Genomic DNA, 22,692 nt, shown 5'->3' with positions numbered 1-22,692 from the left:
TTTAAAGCTTCACCACTCGCTCATTTTTCAACCAAATTTCAAACAATTATTACAGTTTATAGATCACCTTCTCAGCTATATTGGGAAAAGAATTTTCAATTTTCGTTCAGTAAAACAAAAGTTATGATGAATTTTCTGGTGTTCAAAATTGTTAAAATATATAAGAGGTGGGCAACGTTTTTTATGACTTCAGCGACTACTGTTGCTACTAATTCACTGCTGCCGCAAAAAGAGAAGTAATAAGAGAAACAAAGAGAGAATAAAAGCATGAAAGGGAGATAATTAGGGGGGTTTTATTGAAAGCAGACGAGTGCTGTATATTGTTATTACATATGTGTTTATTGGGGCAAAAAAATAAGACTGAAATTAAACAAAGAACAGGTGAATTCACTGGAAGCCTGGAAAAATCATGGATTACAATAGAAAAATGCGAGCATGAAAAATAATATGGTTAAACTTAAACATGGAAAAGTAAGGGACTAGTTGTTAAAACTGGAAAAGAAAAGGACAAAATATTCTAGTAAAAATATAAGAAATTTATAAATTAAAAATTGCAGCATTAAAAAAAATTTTTTTTAAATTTAATTCATAACATTATATAATCAATTCTTAATGCTGCAATATTTTAAGTTATAAATTTATTATATTTTTTACGAGAATATCTTCTTTTGTTTTCCCGTTTTAACAACTTTTCCATGTTTAAGCTTAACCATATTACTTTTCATGCTCACATTTTTCTATTGTAAAACGGTAAAATAAATAAGAATTGAGTAGATCACGATACAATTCATCCAAACAAGGAAGAAAAAATTCAATTTCCTTAATGCATAGATGCCTGTCTCCCATCTATTTCTTCATCACTTGCCCCATCCTGTCTTTCCATTTTCCCATTGTCTACCCCCTTCAATCCATTTGCTAGTTGCCCATCTTCTATTCTACTTGCTGAGTGCACGTCTCCCTTCCATGCCCCTGGCAGACTCCTTGTCTTATCTTTTGACATTTGGATACAGAATCACACTCCATCCATTCTCTCACTTTGGACGTTTGTTTTCAATTTTTTCTTTATTTTCATGGACAACCTACGTTCACATCTAGTGTGATCCGGAATGTTCTTCCCATCCACTATTTTTAGTTTTGCTTTTTTTTTTTTCGCTTTCCAGACAGCCTCAAAGTGATGCCGCATTTTTCTCTTGCTGAGCTTGTTTCGAAGTACGCCCAACCCGAGGGAATCCAGTTTACATATTATCTACGACAAGGCAGGCCTACATTTGCCTTCTGCTCTTTTGTATCAGAAGAGTTCACCCATGGAACTGTCCTTGCTCCACATAGGTAAGATACCTTATCCAGCATTGCTCAGTGATGCGAATAAATAAAATAAGTGTTGAATCAAGAATCAATACAAATGATTGTATCATTTTCTTACCCATCAATTCTGCATCTTTAAACCATCTTGTGCACTTTTCCTTTTTTCCTTACTTCTTTCTTATATATATATTTTTTTTAATCCTATTCATATTCTAACATTTTTTACTGAAACGGATGGCAATTTGAAGAACTGCTAACTATCATAAAAAAGAAAACTTAGATGGTATTGGCATGTGACAAGAGCAAGTGGTCTATCGAAGACAATTCTCCAGGGAACAGTGCAGGCTGGAAGAGAAGGGTTAGGCAGAGAAAGAAGTGAATGGACAACAAGATCAAAGTGTAGTATCTGTTCTTCAGATGCTGCACTTCAATTTCTTGTTCTGTCAGTAGAGGAGAAATCCTTCACGACTGAGACAATTTTTATTTTTGTTCTTTTTCTGCAAATTAAAAAACGACCCTGGTGTTTAACTCTGTCCCGTGGAGAGGCATTGTAAATAGGGACAACATTGTGGAGTGGATGGGAGAGTGCTTTGCCATGCCATGATGTCGTTGCCCACGGCTGACAAAGATGGAGGCAACTGGTGCAACATTCATCTTAACACAAGAAGGAAAGTATGCTGTGCTGATTCTGACTGGATTAATACGACCAATTTTTTACCTGGAATTCTTTATAATTCAAAGCTTCTTTAATTGCTGCCAGTTTTTGCTTGGGACATTCTTCAGATTACTACTTTCATCTTGAGCGTTGTTTGCACAACGTTTCGCTCAATGTAACTTCCAACCTTCTTCAGGTGTATGTTGTCAAACTTTCAGATTTTTCAATTTCTTTATTTGGCAAGATTTGACCGCCTTAATTTTTTTCTAATATGGTATGTCCAGGTATTCTTGGATGCAGGTTTTGTCATCAGTTAGTGACATACTTTCCAGGAAAGGGACAAGAGTTTTTAAGATTTGGGTCTATAATTGATGTTTCTTCCAACCGGTTGTTGTGGATTCTGTCTTGTACGAGGTCATGCCTTACTCGTCTTGTGATCCTTTGTGTTCACCAGGAACTGACTGGTAGTTTCAAGGTAACACTTGCTTAGGGTCATGGCATATGCACAGAAGCATTCACAAGTTTGACAAGATGCACCTGAAGAAGGTCAAAGGTTACATCAACTGAAACGTTAAACACTCGCTGAGAACAGTAATCCAAATAATACAAATGACCAATCCTCAAAATTAAGTTTTATGCAGGTGGGAATCAGCTTTAGAAATTGGATGGGCGATCATGCCTGACCCTCCTCCCCCCCCCTCACACATACAGGTTGTGATATTTCAAGGAGGCAGGGTTTCCTGACCCCTAGATTAAAAAATTCAAGTCAATTTAAAATTCTTTTTTGCCATTAGCCACATTTATTATAGATATCAATAGCAAGATCTATGTCTCAGTATTTCTTGAAGCCAAGAAACTCCAAACCTGAACCCCATATTATGCTGCTGTACCCTGTATTTGTCCTGTTAACATACCCAATTGTGACCATTCCTGCGTTCTGATTCGTCACTTGGTACTTGATTTCCAAAAGGTCACCGTTCTGATGAAAACCGCAGATGTTGAAAGGCCCAGTTCTGTCAGATTACCACTCTTCCCACTTTTACGCATGAAAAATGAATAATCATTTGATGTTTTGAATAATTTTATTTTCATAAAAAATAATTATTCTGAGTAAATTCTACAATGTTGTGTTCGTGTAAAAAAAGAAAAATCTTCTAACTGCACTTTCTATTTAAAATGTTTTTGGACTGGCTTGATTCTCAAAATTCTGGGTGATTTTAGTTTGGTGATATCAATCCTAAACCCAAGTCCAGGATCTGTGTCTTAACAATGTGGACTCTGTGGGCAAGCAGTATGGAGTTTCTTGATTACAAAATGCAGCTGATTATGTTGTGGCAAGAATCCAGCAAGGCAATCTGGCACTGCTCGGTCCTCACCAGACTCACCCCTTCTGTTACCTCTTGAAGGGGAGCCTCCCCTCTCTCATTGTATCAAATTATTGCATCATATGTTTTTCTTTCTCTCACTCTGTCTCTCTGGAGGGAAAAAGATCTCCCCCCCTGCCCACTCAAAAAATGGAACCTACTCGTTTTTCAAAACTCTAGGAAAAATGTCAATCATTGCTGTGTAGTGTAACAGAGCCAGCTTGCTTGTAAACTGAATTTCTTTTTTGTCCACTCTTAATGTCGCCTTTTTTTTTTCTCTAATGAAGTTTCACATGAACTCTTTTTTTTTTTTTTTTTTTTTTATTCAACAATATTTTCATGCTACATTAATGGTACACTTGTGCTAGTTGCACAGTGTGCTTTTGTGTATACAATAAATAAATATGATAAAGTCATTGAAAATTTGTTTTTTTTAGTGGGGGGGGGATGCTGTGTATTTTTAAATAAGTTTATCCTTTTATCTATTTCATTTATTTTTTTCCCTTCAGGATCCAGGCCGCTTGCTGGATTGCAACAAAGATTGGCGTGAAGGCGTTCCATCAACCTCAGATCACAGCCTCCTGTTCCGCCTTCATTGAGATGCTTGGCGGAAACAGCATTCTGCTGCGTCTCCTCGTTGACGTCGGCAACAAGGTCGTCACCCACAAAAATGCCAAATTGAAGTCATGGGGTGGAGGGATCCAGTGGAGAAAAGATTACTGCAAGCAGCACGAAGAAGAAACAGGTACACAATCTTTAGTTGACCAGTGACAACTAAATATTTTCATTTACGAGCCAAACAGAAAAGTCACGAGTCAAAGCCACATAATTTTTGGAATATGACATCTTTGTTCTGTAATGAGTACATACATCATAAAAAAATTTCTGTATTTTTTTTTTTTTTAAATAAGTAGAATTCTAAATATGCACTGAATTTTATGTTGAGACTTGACGGTATAAACATTCAAATTTCTTCATATGATTTTTTAAACAGCATTCGTTAAAAAAAAGAATATATTGTTTTATTAAACCTTTTTATTGTTTTAATAATTTGACTTTTTAGTAAAAAATTTGTGCTTCTACATTATAATAACGGAAAAATATTGAATTTTAAGTAAAACAAATGGTAACTACGTAATTATCACGTTGAAAATATCAGGTTGGCAAGAAAGTTCTTGCGGTTTTTAACTTTTAAATTCAGATGAACATATCTCGGCCCAAACAAAAATTTATTGATCGAAATAAACACCATAAGAATCAACATACTTTTGCCAATGCAAAACAAGTGTATTTATGCAAATAACGTAAAAATCTTGCGTTCTGGTGGTCGTGAAGTTGTTGAAGGCGTTTTTGATATCGCTTAGGTTTTTGAAACATTTCTCATGCAGAAAGTTGTCGAGATGCTTGAAAAAGTGGTAGGTGAGAGATCTTGAGAGTATGGCGGATGAGGCAGTTTCATAGCCCAAATTGTTCAACTTTTGCAGGATCGGTTTAGCAATGTGCAGTCAAGCATTGTCATAAAGGAGAATTAGGCCTTTTCTGTTGATTAATGCTGGGTGTTGTTGTCAAAGTCTCTGATGTATTTTCATCCATTTGTTGACAATGCTTGTCTGCCACAATGGTTTCGCCTGCATTCAAAAAAAACTAATGGATGAGACTGGTCGCAAATCACTAAACCAGCATGACCTTCTTCTGGTGTAACTCTGGTTTCGGGAAGTGTTGTGGAGCTTCGTCGGCGTCTAACCACTGAGCTGAGTGTCGCTGGTTGTCATAAAGAACCTACTTTTCATTGCAAATCACAACTCGGTTGAGAAACGGGTCATTCTTGTTGCATAAAAGAAGGGAAGATGACACTTTGTAACAGCGTTTCTTTTGGTTGTTGTTCAATTCATGAGGCACCCATTTATCAAGTTTTTGTGTCTTTCCAATCTCTTTTAAGTGGTTGGAAATAGTTGTATACATTACGTCTAATTCAGAAGCAAGTTCTTGAACAATTGTGCATGGATTGGCTTCGACTAAGGCTCTTAATTGATTGTTGTCAACATCTGATGGCCAACCACTACACACACCTTCAAGACTCGTCGCCGCCACAAAATTTCTTAAACCACCATTGTGCTATGCATTCAGCAGTTGTTTCTGGACCAAATGCTTTGTTGATATCACAAGCTGTTTCAACAGCTTTTCAGCCTAGCTTGAATTGAAATAAGAAAATTGTGCAAATTTGCTTTTTTTTTTTTCCATTTTATATCAAATGTTCTGAAAAGATGACAATTGTTTTTAAACAATTGTAAATCAAACGATTAGATAGAGTGAAAAACGTTATTTAAAATGATATATAAAGTAAAAGTATTATAATGAAAACTTGTTTGAAAATACATCATTTGAAATCAAGATTAAAAGTTCCGCAAAAACCTTCATGTCGCAAATAGTAACATATCCAAAAATTACGGCATTCAATAAGGTAGAAAAATAATTAATGAAAAAAGAAATTTGTGAAATCAATGTTATGCTTACTCCAAAAAGAAACGAGTTGACAGGGGAGATAATTAAGTTTTGTTGCTTACGTCATGTAATAAACATAATTCAAATTTACAGTTCTGAATTTTTTTTAGATGAAGGCTGATTGTTTATATTACTTGTATTGATCGGAATATTGTTCTCATCTCGAGTGTTATTTGTGCAACGTTTTGGTCAGATTGTCCTTTGACCATCTTCAGGCATGTTGGTTGTTGTTTGGAAAAAAAGAAAAGTTACTGGCTCTGTAGATATTTTCGTATTCTGTGAGTTAGTATCTATTTTATGGTTTTAGCTTAGAATTTGTGAAAAACGTAATTTAAAATGTCTGACACATTTTATTCCCCCATCTGAACTTTATAGAAAACGGTTTTTCATTAATAATTATTTTTCTATCTTATCACTTTCCGTAATTTTTGGATATGTTACTATTTGCAACCCGGACAATTACATAGGTATGATTTGTTTTATTTGAAATTCAATATTTTTCCATTATTATAACATAGAAGCAACAAAAAAATATCGATTGAAAAGACAGTTTTCGCTCAGTCATGAGCTTTGGAAGATTGTCAGTGAAAGAAACACAATCGACAAAAGATAAGCGTTTTATTATTTCTAGTCGCCACTTGTGAAAAATCACTCGCAAATGCGACTGTTTCACATGTAACGTAAAAGTTTGACATTTACACTCCCACGACCATATCAACATCAAAACAGTTTATGCTTTTTTTTTTATTATTACATTTTCACCCCAAACAAGGCACATGGCCACTTTGTTGTAGGGGGCTACTATCAGGGACATAAGCATCAGGGGTACTGTATAGGGAGTTGGGCAGCAAGATGTCAGTTCACGTTGCACTTGAACTTCTGCATGTCAGTACAGTTGGGGAAGCAGGGAACCGGAGGGGAATTCCAAAGTCTAGCTGTTCTGGGGAAGAAACTACTGGAGTAGAAGGCTCTCTTATATCTAGGGATATCTACTGTGAAGGGGTGGGATTTAGCTGCTTGTCAGGTTTGTCAGGGGTAACAAAATTTTTAAAGAAAAATTTGGCACAAAGCTGAAAAATGTGGGGGGGGGGCTGAAGGAAAGGCCAGTCTTGACTAACTAATGCTACCTAAGCTAACTTAGATCCTGCTTTCACTCTGCTCTCATTACAATACTGCAACATCAGTTTTGACAGCTTCACCCCCAATGCTCAGTGCGTTTTTAGCTACCGACTGTCATGCACGTGTGTGCACAGTTTCAACATGCAACATTATTACTAACACCGCTTATGAAACATAACCCACATCAACCGATCTGTCATCTAGTTGGGGACGTTATGCTTATTTCACATAAGTTTGAAATACTGTATGTATGTATATATATGTAGTAAACACCCATAAACCGCTTTAGCTGTTGGTAATTTGCATATTAATTTTTTAAAATTGTTTTCAATAAATCCATATTCATGTATAATTTGCATTTTCTTATCTATACACAATATTTTTGTCGACAGTACAATCCCTGATGTCTGTGAAAAGCTGAGAACAGATACTCCACTTTGCAGAAAAAATAAAAAATTTAAATATGGAAAAGCATAAGAATAACAATGTTAAAGTGATATGACGTATAGATAAACATGGAGAAACGAAAAAGCTTGTTTTTTTTTTATATCCTCATATATCGATTTATTTTCAAAACCAATCAAAAATACAAAACAGTAAAATAGACTTACTGTTTGAGATAACTGGCGGGGTGGTGGAAGTCTTTGATGTTTTGAGGTTACTTGTACAGTTTAGTCAAGACAGTGAAAAAACAATTTATGATACCGAGCAAAATGTTCGATTCTTAGGAAGAAAAGCTAGTATTAAAGATGGGGAAGGGTGTCAGCGCTTTAACTGGAGTTATCTCCCTTTGGCATTTCTAAAATTCAAACAATTTTTTTTTAATCCAAGATGGCTGCCTTCAATGCGCTCTCATAAAAACGTGTTTTTCCGCTATAAAAAAAAAACCTACTTGATGAAATTAAGTGAAATTTTTTTTCCGGAGAACTTCGTTCCATAACGGATGCATACAATTTAAACTTTTTCGATATTTGCATTTTTTAATGTCTTGACTAAACTGTACAAGTACTGTTTCGAGAATATAATCTTTTTTTTCAGAAAGAAAAGGGACCAGATGAAATGTTGTTAAAAAAAATTTACATTTTAGACAATTTAGGCACAGCCAGTGGTTGTGCTTGGTTGTCTGGTGGAACAGGTTACTCGAATGACGCGCCTAAATTACCTGAAATCAGCAAGAGTCTGTTATTGTGCCTTAATTTTTTGGACATAAATATTAAAACGCATTCTTAGAGATTGGACGAAAAGGAAACCGAAACTCTTGATTTGTCCTTTTGTTTTCTTTCAATACCTTTTGGCTGACGAAACAAAGAAAAGGATGAAGATGTAAAGAATGCTGTCTAGGCTGGGTTTATTCGACTACGTGAATAAGAGAAATGATGCGTTTGTTTAATCCAAAGCAGAAGTTATGAGTTCAAATCTCACCCACAGCATAATAATTTTAACTCTTGATTTTATCCTCAAATGAATATAAACATTTCAAATTACAATATTCAGCAGATTATTTCATTTCATTTTATTTATGTCTGAAATCTACGAAAATTAGGGCTGCTTGTGTAGATTAGTGATGTTTTAAACCAACACATTTCAGGTGAAAACATTATTACATACTTGCATGTCATGTTGAAATTAGTATGAATTACAAAAAAAAAAAAAATATGATCCAGTTGAAAAATAATTACAAGTAAAAATAGAATTTATCAAGTTTTTATCATGTTTCAATATGGAAGGGTATAACGAACCGACTTATTTCCTTCGACTTAAATTAAAAGTCCGCCATTTTTAAACACAATATCTCAGAATGTAATTGTGGATAATTTTTTTGTTAGAAATACATCTAACACATCTTCTACTAGATCATCTTTCAGAATACATACTAATTTCCACATGACAAATTAGTATGTAATAATGTTTTCACCTGAAATGCGCTGGATTAAAACCTCACTAATCTACACAAGCACCCCTAATTTTGACTCCATGGATTGTCAATAATTGCTAGTAAGGCGTACTCTACTATCCTGGCAGTTAATTAAAGAAATTTTGGGGGAGTTAATATTTACAAAATATCTGATATCATTTTCCCATATTGCTTTTATTTCGTTGTCCATACAGGTCGTCTCTTGATGGCATGCTTCAAGCAGAAAGGGGATTGCGCTTCCGAACTTTTACACCAATTGGAAGATTATGTCATGTTGAAGCTGGAGGAAGAAGACATATCACCGTAAGTATCAGTGAATGCAGAATTCACCAATGAAATATCTTATGTTGAACGGATGGATTTGAGGGAAAGCAGAGATAAATTAGGACCTGGTCAGAAATAGTTTAGTTTGGAAATCAGTTTTTAAAAGCCATTCAACACATGCCAGCATCTAAAACAGATTTTAAACTGAATATGGTTTTTTGGTGATAAAAGAGTGGATGAGAATTCTTGGGTTAGTAGATGTAGAACAGTTGAGGTAGCAAGGTCAGTTTGCAGAAACAGACCAAGAAAAATGTGGGAGGAAGTTGCATAAAGCTAAAATAAACTAAATATAGCCCATATTACCCACCGTTACTCTTAGCAAATGTGTTACAAAATTCATAATGATCGATTTATTAATTTAGGATGTTATCCTATGCAACTATATATATGTATATACTTATTCATTTATTCATATTATTTATTTATTCATAAAATCTGAAGAAATGCCAGTTTTTGAAAATTTTCAAACGATATAATGCTTGAAATTGTTGGACTAGACATTGAAACAATTGTAACGTAAAATAAAATACACTTTTTGTTGCCATCAACACCTTGTCTTAAAGTCTTGATTTTGCACACACAGTATATTAATGCTCAATTATGAAATGTGATAATTTTGTAGCTTAATCCTTAAGTCAACCATTTTTAGCTTAAAACCTATTGGTATATGAAAATTTACTGAATTACACGAACTCAGTATATTACATACAAGTCTCTCTCTCTATATATATAGAGAGAGAGAGAGAGAAATAAAAAGGAACAAACCAAATATTTGAAAATTTGTACTGGTGTTTTTGTTTTCTTAATCTCATTCATCCTGAGATAGTCTCGAAATAAAGACGAAACGTTGATGAACACATAACTTGGTTTGTTCCTTTTTATTTCTCTATTTTGTTGGAATACTATTGCCATTATTCTCATCATATATATCATTCAACCACGGTAGTGGTTGAATATATGCTTAAGTCCGAAATTGAATGAATCGAGACACATTCAAACCCTCACCACTAATTCCGTTCGCAACCAAATTTCAAACATGTTATATAGTTGGATAGACCACCTCATTAGCTACATTTTGAAAAAAAAAAATTCGAAAATTGGTTTAGTAGAAAAAAAGTTACAACAAAATACGTGGGTTCACAAACAGGAGAGTAAGTACATAAGTGACTAACGCTTTTTTTATTTTGCATAACATTTTTTTGTATATAAATGTTTTTTACTGCGATTTTGCCAATATGACATGTTAGCGTAACGGTTAGAGTACCGGGGATTGGTGGAAAAATTTTAGGTTCAATCCCGTGTATCGTTTTTTTATATTTAAAAAACCGAACTTTAAAAGAGGATTAAGCATACAGTTCCATAGTAAAGGTGATAAAATCCCACTTTGGGGGTTCATTTAACTACTTCCCTTTTAACAGTTGCCCTCAGTAGTTTTACTTGAACTGTTCTGTGCCTCACCATATACTCAATCCATCGGATGAGTACTGGTGGCACATTGAATTCTCGTAGCAATTTGAACATACTACTGAAGGGTATGTTGTCAAAAGCTCCAACAATATCTAAAAAGACACCGAGTGCCATCTTCTTTTTTGTTAGTTTACGCTCTATACAGATCACGAATTCATGAACCGCAGTCTCGGTAGAGACCCTGGCTCGGAACTACTGTGATTGAATGATAAATATTGCATAAATGCGTGTTTGAGAGCTAATTTTTTTTGATAATCATTAATAAATATTATAAATTTATATATTAATACAATAGCAATGCCTGGAAAAATCATGGATTATATGGAAAAATGCGCGCATGAAAAGTAATATTCTTAAGATTTTATTAAACCTGGAAAAGTAAAGGACAAGAAATTCAACCTGGAAAAGTAAATAACAAGATATTCTAGTAAAGTAAAAAATAAGAATTTTTTAGACTTAAAATATTGCAGCTAAAAAATGAATTAAATGATCCTAATTATGATATAATAAATTTATTAATTTTTATGTAAATTATAAAATTATTAATTCCATCTACTAACAAACTAACTAATGAATTAATTTTATTCAAACAATTTTCACTACATAAATATATGCAAATAATAGGGGGGAAATAAGTTCAATCCAGCGACTGACACCCTTTCTAACTCAACAATAAACAACAACATATGCAAATAATAAATAAAATATTTATCAATATTCAAATTTTATTTTTAGCTGCAATATTTTAAGTCTAAAAAATTCTTATTTTTTACTTTACTAGAATATCTTGTTATTTACTTTTCCAGGTTGAATTTCTTGTCCTTTACTTTTCCAGGTTTAATAAAATCTTAAGAATATTACTTTTCATGCGCGCATTTTTCCATATAATATATATATATATATATATATATATATATATATATATATATATATATATACAAAAAAGAGGGATAAAGCCGTCATTGAAGTTATAATTCATAAAGTCCAAATGGCAGAATCCAAAATTCAATGTAAAAGGTCAGTTAATATTAGGTTTTTGCAGAAATAATGTTTTGTTTTTTTTATGTTCAATTTCATGTCAAAAAACATTTTTTGCTCCAACCTAAAATAATAAAATAAGTGAGTAAAAAATATTCGTAAAGTTTGTAAGAAATCAGTCAACAATTTATCGCCATTTTTTTCTATTTGATCCTTGGAGTTTTACTTTAAAATAAATGTTTATGTGTGTATATATATATATATATATATATATATATATATATTATATATGTATACATTTTATTTTATTACTGTTTTATCTGTTCAGTTACATATGTTTCGGTTGCCTGACCATATTTACGATCCAGAAGCCTCGTCAGACCTTACAGGGTTTTTCTGTAAGGTCTGACGAGGCTGCTGGATCGTAAATATGGTCCAACAACAGAAACATGTAACTGAACAGATAAAACGGTAAAAAAAAAAAAGTAAAACGCATATTTGCTCTGCAATAGTATTGAGCACTCTATTCAGGTTTTACTAATTACCATTTTTACCAAATATATATATTTATATACTAGCAAAAGTACCCGTCGTTGACTGGGTTCAAAAACAGCCTACAGAAAATGGACTCTGATTTATGAAAGTATGATAGGTTATGAAAAGGAATGGTTGTAAAGAGATAGCTTCGAATTCGGGGGTATCAAAACCAAAGCAAAATATGATGAAAGAAAAAATAAAACAGATGAACCCCATAATTTATTATACCATACCTGTTCACACTGAAACACTTATCACAATATTCTGTGGATCGATATTAAAAAACCTTGTTAAGCTTTGTGACATATTTCCATTCTATGGAGGTTAGGCGCGAACGAACACCCCATAATTTTATTATACCATCCCTATTTAAGTTAAAACATACTTATCAAAGTATTCTTATGTACATCTATATCAAAAACACTTGTAAACGTTTTTTTTTAATTTTTAAATTTTTTATTTCCATACTTTGTGGACCAGGCGCGTACGCAGACCCCACAATTTTAATGAATCATCATTATGCCATCACATATCAATTCCTGTGTCTCGATACATCTTCTATCATTATATGTGATCAGTTTTCTATAATAGTCAACCATATAGGAACCTATTCGTGACCACACACACACATTCGGCTTTATATTAGCTTTATATTATAGATAAGTGAATTTTAACCAATGGAAAAAAAGGATAAATAAAATAATTAACCAATAAAGAGAAACAAAAACTTTATAAATTGTTCAAAACCAGTTAGATTAATTTATCCCTGACGATGAATCCCGAACGATTGGAAAGTACTTGGGCTTATAATAAATATGGTGATTACTTTAGCCAGTTCCCGCCAGAAGTGAACACTGTTATTCGGAAGTGTGAAAGCATTGAAAATAAAATTAGTAGACAAAAAAACGTCTATTTTATTTAATGAAATATGCCATATAGGTGAATGTATATGGCAAGAAACGAAAATCCGTAGTGTGTATTTGTGCTCTCCAAGTGCTTCCTACATTTTTATTTATTTTATTTATTTATTTATTTTTTTTTTTTACAGTTTCAGCTTTGAAGCTGGCCACATGTGGACCCTATCAGTTTTATTGTGCATGCAACTCCACCTCCCCTACCCGACCAAATACCTGGAGATTTGCGCAAGCACCAACAACTGGTTACCCTTCCTCTGGTTTGCGCAACTACACCAATATCCAAAGGAACAGGTAAAAATGTGCTTTTTTTTTTTTTTTTTAAACTCATCGGCTACATTTCTTTGTTTTCATTTCAGCACATCTACGTGATGAGTGGTTGACATAATGGATACCATTTGCAGCTTATGGGATATTTTGTCTACAAGTATACCTTAATACCTTAATACAGGATGATCTGAAAAGAAAAAAAAAAAAAAAAGAATATGGCCCCCATGGAATCACTAATAAAATCCAGTTCTTTTCACAATTCAATCATATTTGGTACAAACTTCAATCTAAACCTGATTTGATCCTCAATGCTCTCCAGATCTTATCCCTCCCTTCGGATATTACCTCCTCCCCCAGACTTTACCACCCCATACAGATTTTACCTCCCTCTCTAGATTTTAAACCCCACCTCCAAATTTTATTCTCCCAGACATTACCATCTCCTCCAGAATTTATCCCCTCAAACATTACCCTCACTCCAAATTTTTACTCCCCTCCAGATTTTATTCTCCCAGACATTACCACTCCTTCCACATTTTACTCCCTCCCGCCTCTATATTTGTATTTGTGGTGTAATCTCAAAGATAATATTTATCAAAACACTTTCCAGATTATCCTGAACAAATTGCACTCTTATGCTTAGCAGCTGTGTTCCAAAATTCATGATGATCAGTTAATAAGTTTAGGAGTGAATCCTGTGCATAAAAAACATGCAAACATACATCACTTTATATATAGGTAACTATCAGCATTTGGCAAACCATATTTACACATAACTTAAAAAGCCTACTACTGTGAAGCTGTGATACTATTAATGTTCCTCGTTCCCCAATTAGTTTAAACAGAAAGAGGAAATAAATTTATCCGGAGAACAACCATATAGGAAATTGTTCACCAAGGTGCACAAAAGAAAGCTGAAATAGGATTGTTAATCAAGGTGTGGCGGTGATCGGGATAAGTTGAGGTTAATATATTTAGAGTTAATTTACAGGAGAGATAATGAGTTTTACAACAGGGACAGTTTATATACAGTTTTGAGTTTGCGACAGTTAAGGGTTTTTTCAGTTTGACACAGTAAGAGGCAGGTGTGGCTCAGGGCAGATTAAGATGAGTTGACGTCAACTAAACAAACATGGCCTTGACAGAAGACTAGCTACAACAATCATCAACAGTTTCCTCTACTCTCTATCTGTGCTTAAGTCTAAACGCAAATTCCATGAACAGAGCTTCTTTCCTAGAATTGCCCGCCTGTGGATCACTCTGTTCTGCTGGTCTGCTTTCCAGCTGACTACGATATAGGCATTTTCAAGTCCAATATAAACAAGTTCTTGTTGGTCTGCCCCCCCCTCAAATAATCCATTACTACACCATTTCCACCATTGACTATTGATATACTGTTGTGTCTCAGTGACTACCATACACTCATTAACTCTTATCCTCGAGTGGCTTTTGGGCCTTGATAAATGGCAACTTTCATGGAAAGAAAAAGGTGTAAATATGGACCTAAGTGTTTAGAGGGTTGTATTTTGTGTAGTTTTGTTTTTTTTCTACTTGTGAACCTATGTACGCCTTGTGTTTCTTGCCATATACATTCACCTATATGGCATATTTCATTAAATAAAATAGACGTTTTTTTGTCTAGGTATAGTTCTAGGTGTCCACACCGCTGGTTACAAGTGTAACAGACAATTCTCTCAGGGTTGTATCCTTGTCGCGGCCACCAATAATACCAAGTAACCTGTAGTTAACGACAATGCACACAACGTGTAGTCCTAAGTGGTTTGGACATTTACCAAGGTCCTGCGACGCAGTTCCAGTCACTTTCACGAAGACAGGGTCGATATGCCGTTGGATGCAGCAGTTTATGATCTCTTCTATCTTTTTCTTCCACTGAAAAGAAAGATCATTCAACTTGGTTTCTTTCTCTTAAGTTCACTTGTAAGTATTAGCAACAATAAACAACGTCGACTTTGGTTGTAGTTTTCATATGAAATTAATTCTTCACAAAAGAGAAAAATAAAAATATGTACAGTTTTTCACAGGAGAATCAGAAATAGGAGAGATAAAATATCGATTTCGAATTTCTTTTTCTGGTAGTTACGATAGTCGATGAACGGGGTCTCAGTCTGGTTTTCAACAACTGATTTCTTGCTTTTGATTGGTCAAATGATGAGGGCTTCTTGAACAGCAGGCTGTGGGGGTGGTGGACAGTTCACCCACCCCCTCCCCGAGTTCAAACTCACTCCGGACTCCCTTCAGAACTTACTGTAAAAACTGATTTTTTCTTGCTCTGCACTGGCTTATGTATATAGGGTTGGTGTGGGTCGGAGCATGCCTGGGGGTCCCAGCTAACCCATCATCGTCCAATCTGCCACACCTTGGTTCATCCTGATTGTATAATCAGCAACCCCACATTCAAATCAGGTAATTTTTCTACAGAACAAAGATTCTCATTGATATTTTTTTCAGGCCCTGGAGAGCCCTTCCTTGACCCCTCGAGCCAAAACTCTAGTCTAAACGATCCGTTAGATATCTTCAAATAATCCCCTTCACAGTTTATTGCTTCATAGTTTAACTTTCTTTTATCCGTTACAAGAAAAATGTATTTCATATCCGTGACCATGCCATCTCTTTCTAACTGGCAGGGTTATCTGCTGTTTTCCCAGACCTGTCATTAAAATAAAAAGGCTTTAATTCCTCTTCTGCTGACCACCTTTTTGGACAATTTTCAACCATAGCTCTAATTTAGCTCTCCGTAACCCCTCCTTCACAGGGAAATCTCGTTCCATCATGGATGGTTGGGTCACAATAAGTGTCAACTCCCACAGGAAAAAAAAAAGGCATAAATGTGGACCTTAGGACTTGAGGGTTGTATTTTGAGTACTTTTATTTATTTATTTTTTTTTTTTTTTATACTTGTGAGCCTGCGTGCACCTCATCAGCAGTCGCTTATGTGCGAAACAACAACACGTCCAGAAGAGAAGATTAAAAAAGTTAGAAATCCAGCATTGGGGTTGGCGGCAATTGTCAAGCGGGTGAGCACGAGGGAATACAAAGCGATACCTCACATGATGAATAATAATTTTCTTTTTTTCCGTTTCAGTTGCATCAAATGGTTTCCTGGTTTCCGAATGCTCAGCTGCGTGATCACATTTTCTATGTCTTGAATAATGCTCAAAACCGGTTCCTAGCAGAGTTTTCATTGCCCACTACCTCAGGAGACGACACCAAACGCCCGAAAGCCTTCCGCAGTGGGTTTTATTCCAGGTTAGGCGTTTCAAAAAGCCTGGATGGAAGTAAGTTTATCTGTCGTTCGGTTTCGGTTGTAACCAATCACATAGTAGAAGATACCTGTCCCAGGACAGGTAAAATTATTTCTCAGACGGAATAGTTTTAATGTCCTATTACAAATATTAGAACCAAGATATAATGCTACTAAATCTTATGGCTAGAATCCTTGTTCCAGTTTTGATCCAAATTCATTACATGCTTTTTTATTCTAGAAAATGTTTGAAATTTAAGGCTTAAGCTGAAAAGGGGTTAAGAAGAAATTAAAATTCAAGGAATCCTCCTTAATTGTTGCCTCACGATTATTAATCAAATTTAATATAAATCTGAAATATTTTATTTTCAAATTGTTTCCAGTGTGATACAGTGATTGGAGTGTGGTTGATAGTGCAGGACATATTAGATTGGAAACTTTTTTTTACCCTATCCAAGAGGGAGAGACTAGTGGTTGATGCACCAGCCCTGATCTATTTCCTGTTTGATTATGGGTAACCATCATCAGAACACATTCCATTAAACTACTTGTTAAACAGAGATGCAACATTGTGGTGATGGGGCAGAGGTTGGAGCTGGTTTGACAGTGCGGGACCTATTGTCTAAGAGTGAGGGACTAGTGGTTGATGCACCAGCCCATATGTGGCAATAATACTCTATGCATGGTATGTGAATGGTTTTGTAGAGGTACAGGATACTCTCAGGTGTAGGTAGAGGAAATCCACCTTCTTAGCAGCGGCCTTTGCAATATCCTCAATGTATTTGTTTCAATTCATGCTGCCTTCTGATTTTTTAATTAAAATGACTCTATTTAATGAATTGAGTGACGGACAGACATCAAAGTACTGCATTCTTTGGCCTTTTGGTTAGGAACAAAGTGCAGTATCTGTCCTGATACTACACTTCGCCTTTTCTGACTTAGATCAGTGGAGGTGAAATCCTTCTAGATTAAGTAAATTTTTATTTTTGTTCCTATCCAGAGTGTCCCTTTTTTGGTAGCATGAGGTTCCCCACATTAAAGACCAACCTTGTGTTTAACTCTGCCCTCGTGGGAAAGCAAGTAAATAGAAACATTTGCTGGATTATCACTTCTCTAGATCGTTAGCATGCTTCCAATGAAGAGACTGATTAAAAAAAATGTTCATTTCTCTCGCTTGAAGACGTGATGACATCATACGCTTATTTCGTTCGATGATATTTTGTTTACAGAGTTTGACCTTTGCCCCTGCCTCGTCATGCATCTTTCAGTCAACCCTGAGCAGAGTTCTGTTTTGCCGATATAGGTTATTCTGATATTTACTAGGAGTGACCCTCGTTAAAATTCACACTAGCTAATTTAATTGCTACTTACTGACGTAGGGTCTCTTCTATGTAACGGTAGCATGTTCAGTTGGTAGGGGACAACAAAGAAAACACGAGAGGAAGCAATAAAATTGAATTCAAAATGGAGGGATAAAATAAGACCTGGCCAGAGTTAGGATTGTTTGAAAATCAATTTCTAAAAGCTGTCCAACATGTGCCAATATGTTAAACTGGTGATAAAAAGTAAAATTTTTAATTGGTTATTTATGGCAATTTGATTTTTTTTTTTTTTACTTATAATCTTTGCTATTTTTTTTCTTCATCTTTGTAGCACAGAGCAGTTCTGATGAGGATGAAGACACATTGTCGCTTGCTTCGTTTAAAGATGAAAATAAAGACAGTGATCTGGGTGAGTTGTTTGATTTTGTTAGAAAACTGGTCTGATAACCTGGCATTAAAAAAAAAACGTCTTCAGTCACATTAGTTTTTGAATGCAACAACCTCACCCTCATATTCATGCTTAAACTTTGGCAACTGGTTCAATATAATAGAAAGAAAAGTATAAAGTCTTCAGCGACTGACTGTCTGACCTAGTTTCAATGTTATTGGTCCCTCGACAAAAAAGGGATTGGACCTAGTAATTCACTCCTGTTTGTTCACACTTTTCTCAATAACCATGCTTTGGATTATTTTGAAATTTTGCACAATTTTGTATGTCAGTATGGTCAGATGGAAATCCATATTGTATAAAAATTTCCTCAAATATGTGTTTGCATATGGGGGCTTTTGTAAACGCAAGTAGTTTCACAGAAATTAAAAAGGGCCTGAAATGAATTTTGTTTTAAAAAATCTGTTATTTAAATGTAATAATGTAAGGCCTGTGTTAATATTCAATATTATTTATTTATTCGTCCGTGTATTTATAATTTTAATAAAGACAACCGTTAGGTTGTATTAGCTATGCAGATTCCCCTTTTGTTTATTTATATATATATATACTTTTAATATTGCGTTATATTCTTACTTGCATCGGTTTCATCTGATAGAAGTTTTGTATTGTATGATATTTCGGGAAATTTTCTCTCATCAGATATGTGTTCCATTTTACTTCAAATATGCAAGTTTTGCAGAAATCAAAAAGGACCTGAAATTAATTTTATTTTATTTTCAAATCTATTATTATTCTTTAAACTTAATGAATACTTGCGTTTTTGTTAAACTTTCACACAAGCCAACCTTTAATTTTAACTTTTTAAAAAAATATTTTTGCCTTTTTTGTTTTATATACAGAATTTGAATTGAAAGCTGGCTCTTCTGCTGAAGATGTTTTCCGGGTGATATTTTCTGCTCAGGCGACCAAATCTTTTTGGAAATCTCTTCTGGCCCATGGAATTGCATTGCGCAATCCATTATTCGCGGAACTGGCAGCATGTCAAAAGGTTACTTCCAATTAATGAATTTTTCAAAATAGGATTTTTTAATCTTTTTTAATAACAATTTTAAGACTATTGTTAAGTTTGAAAGTCTTAAAAAAAAAAAAAAAAAAAAAAAAAGAGGGCATTAATCCCCAAAGAGTGAGGTAGTCCAAAAAAAAGGAGTGTAAAGTAAGAATATTTGATATTTTATACGTATTTATATGCATCTCTAAGCAGGTGGCTACTATATTGTTACATTATTTAACGTGTGTACCACACTGCCAGAAGTAAACAGGTGAGGGAGACAATAAGTGATAAAGAGACGGCTATATATAGAAAGAGATAAACCGAAACTGAAGAGAGATGACCAAATATAGATCTTATGTTTGGATTCGAAACCAATGATACCAATGTTGTTCTGATTTTCTGTTGTGGGCGAGGTCATTTCTCAACCTGTATATTCAACAAATTTTTAGTCAGTCCCTAACACTTTTGTGATTGGCTTTTTTGGTTTAGATCAAAGGTCTGTTGTTAATAGATGCTGTTCTTAGCTTTTTAAGCTTTTCTTTGCCTTTTGGCCAAGATCCAAGTGTAGTATCTGTTCCGGCAGATACTGCAAGCAAAGACCATATGTGGGGGCAATCCCATATATAAGACCTTGGTCAATGTAAGGGCAACCCTTCATACCAATTGTCACTATCCAGCTCCCCTACTCCCTGGGGAGTTGGTCCCCATTTCCCCTTCACTCCTCACATTAAAAATTGGCCTTGTGCCTAATTTGCTCAGTGGGGGAGCAAATAAATATAGCTTTTCTTGGCCTTTTGGCCAAGATCAAAGTGTAGTATCTGTCTTACTACATGCTGTACTTATTGTGATATAAAGTGGGGGATCACTTTTCTGTATTAATTTAATGTAAAATGATCACCCACTTTACAACCAGTCAGTCTCAAAGCCATTCAAGTCATTCTCCAGAGATCATTCAAGTTGTTTTTGAAGGATTCCAGTTATTTTTTAAGCATTCAAGTCATTCTTAAGGTCATTCAATTCATCCTTAAGTTCATTAAAGTCATTCTAAGTTATTTACTTTTTATTTGTTTAAGTCATTTCAGCCCATTTTTCGGTCATTTTAGTTTATTTTTAAGAATTTAATGTCAATTCATTTACGCATTCATTCATTACACGAGAGCACGCAACTAATGGCTATCAGCCTTGTTTATCTACTGACTTGAAATTTGATATATAGGGCATTCAGACATGTGGAAAACTTTTTAATCCGTTTTCATCTGGAAAAAAGGGCAGCAAAGGAGTCAAAATTGAAAAATTGGTATGTGGGATGATCAGATTTTTATCTGTCAACTGTTTCACAAATACACATACATGGCCATAAAACATGACAGCTTCTTTATGTTAAGAATAAGTAGCTTTGAAATGATCGTATCAAGTTGGTCTAATGGTTATCGTACTGTCTTTTGGTTTTGATCTCAACTCAAGTATTTTTTTTTACCTACAAGAAATGAACTGTTTAGAGAAAAACATGATACTCACATGCACATGTCTCAGTTTGTGTATTAATTAAAATATTTGTGCATATCTTATGACCAGGCAACACCAGGCGGCTTGCTAGTATATAGATAAAACTGGCAGCAAAAAGGTTACTTCCTAAAAATGCAAAACTTTTAATGAATTTTTCAAAATAATCTTTCTCGAATCTTCGGTGTGTTTTTTATAGCAATTTTTTGATTATTGTTAAGTTTGGAAACTTTAATTCAAAATAGAGGTTTGTCCCCCCCCCCCACCCAAAAAGAAGGTAATAAAATAAGAATGGTTCGTATTCTATTTTATGTTTTTATACCAACATTGTCTATTGTGAGTAGCACACTGCCGGAAGTAAACAGGTGGGAGAGACAATAAGTGGCAATGATAAAGAGACAGCTGAATATATGTATATCCCTGTCAGAGGAGATGGCAATGTTAGATTTTTTGAAGTTCTTGCAGGGACGTGTCTACGTCCTCCTACATACAGCATCTGGTATTCCCAAATGGTCACTCATCTGTTACTGACCAGACTCAATGTTGCTTAACTTCAGTAATTTAACATACATACATACATACATATATATATATATATATATATATACGTTTTATTTTTTATTACTGTATCTTTCTGTTAAGTTACATTATTGTTTCGGCTACACGGCCGTTTTTTTTTTTGGCCGTCTGTAGCGTCCTCAGACTTTTACAGAAATGTTCGCTATTTCTGTAAAAGTCTGAGGATGCTACAGACGGTAAAAAAAAAACGGCCGTGTAGCCGAAACAATAATGTAACTTAACAGAAAGATACGGTAATAAAAAATAAAATGCATATTTGCTCTACAACAGTATTGAGCACTTTCTTCAGTTTTTATTAATTACCATCTCCACTATATATATATATATATATATGGTGATTGTCACTTCTTGACAGAAGATACATCTTCTATCATTATATGTGATCAGTTTTCTATAATAGTCAACCATATAGGAGCCTATTCGTGACCAGACACACACACAAACGTTCAGCTTATATATATATATATATATATATATATATATATATATATATATATAGTGATTGTCACTTCTTGACAGAAGAAGACCATCTTTCCCTTGCTTTATTGTTCATTACTCATTCATTTCCATGTATTTTTGAAATATCTTTTTCTTTTTTTTATATACACATATATACAACTTATACACACATACATATATACATGTGGAGATGTGATTCCTATTTTCTGTGGGAACGAAGGTGGCTCTTCAGACCAGCCCAGCTCTTACACAGTCTGTTGCAAAGGTCACACTTAAGCTGAGATTGAGGGATGCTGACTATATATGTCACAATATATATATATATGCATATATATATGTATATATATATATATAGAGAGAGAGAGAGAGAGAATTTTTTAATGTAAGATTCTATATAATTGTTTCCACAATTGGCCAATGTTGCAGCCCACACAGACCATGAAAGCCACAGACTAGAAACCATAGATTCGAGTTTCACCCTACTTTGTGTTCATCAGTAGGACAAATATGAACTTGGTATTCGAAACTTAAGTCCTATCAAAGACCTGACAGAAGGGTAAAGTTCTCGTCTTTTGGTCTGTGACTGATATGGTTCATGTGGGGTGTGGCATCGACTAATTGTGGAAATGATTATATAAAATCTTACATTAAAATCTCTCTCTATATATATCTAATATATATATATATAGATATATATATATATAGATACAGTATAATCATGTTTACACACCAGAAATAACTATATACAAATGAAAATTATTAACTAAAATTTGTA

General features: G+C 34.3%; 1 protein-coding gene and 1 pseudogene across 1 annotated transcript in view; both read left to right on the top strand.

Moving 5' to 3' along the window:
• Positions 1 to 22,692, top strand: part of LOC145259792 (spatacsin-like) — a 176,290-nt gene that overhangs the window by 57,690 nt on the left and 95,908 nt on the right. Inside the window, exons 17-23 of the mRNA XM_080117557.1 lie at positions 1,161 to 1,329; positions 3,834 to 4,069; positions 9,055 to 9,163; positions 13,215 to 13,374; positions 16,454 to 16,646; positions 18,266 to 18,343; positions 19,225 to 19,373. Of these exons, the coding sequence (XP_079973683.1) occupies positions 1,161 to 1,329; positions 3,834 to 4,069; positions 9,055 to 9,163; positions 13,215 to 13,374; positions 16,454 to 16,646; positions 18,266 to 18,343; positions 19,225 to 19,373 (1,094 nt within the window). The remainder of the gene's footprint in view (positions 1 to 1,160; positions 1,330 to 3,833; positions 4,070 to 9,054; positions 9,164 to 13,214; positions 13,375 to 16,453; positions 16,647 to 18,265; positions 18,344 to 19,224; positions 19,374 to 22,692) is intronic.
• Positions 20,153 to 20,279, top strand: LOC145260105 (U2 spliceosomal RNA; annotated as a pseudogene).

Source organism: Euprymna scolopes, chromosome 35, assembly GCF_053919585.1.
Source record: "Euprymna scolopes isolate OS-2025 chromosome 35, ASM5391958v1, whole genome shotgun sequence".
Lineage (NCBI taxonomy): Eukaryota > Metazoa > Mollusca > Cephalopoda > Sepiida > Sepiolidae > Euprymna > Euprymna scolopes.
This window is presented reverse-complemented; position numbering and strand designations above follow the sequence as displayed.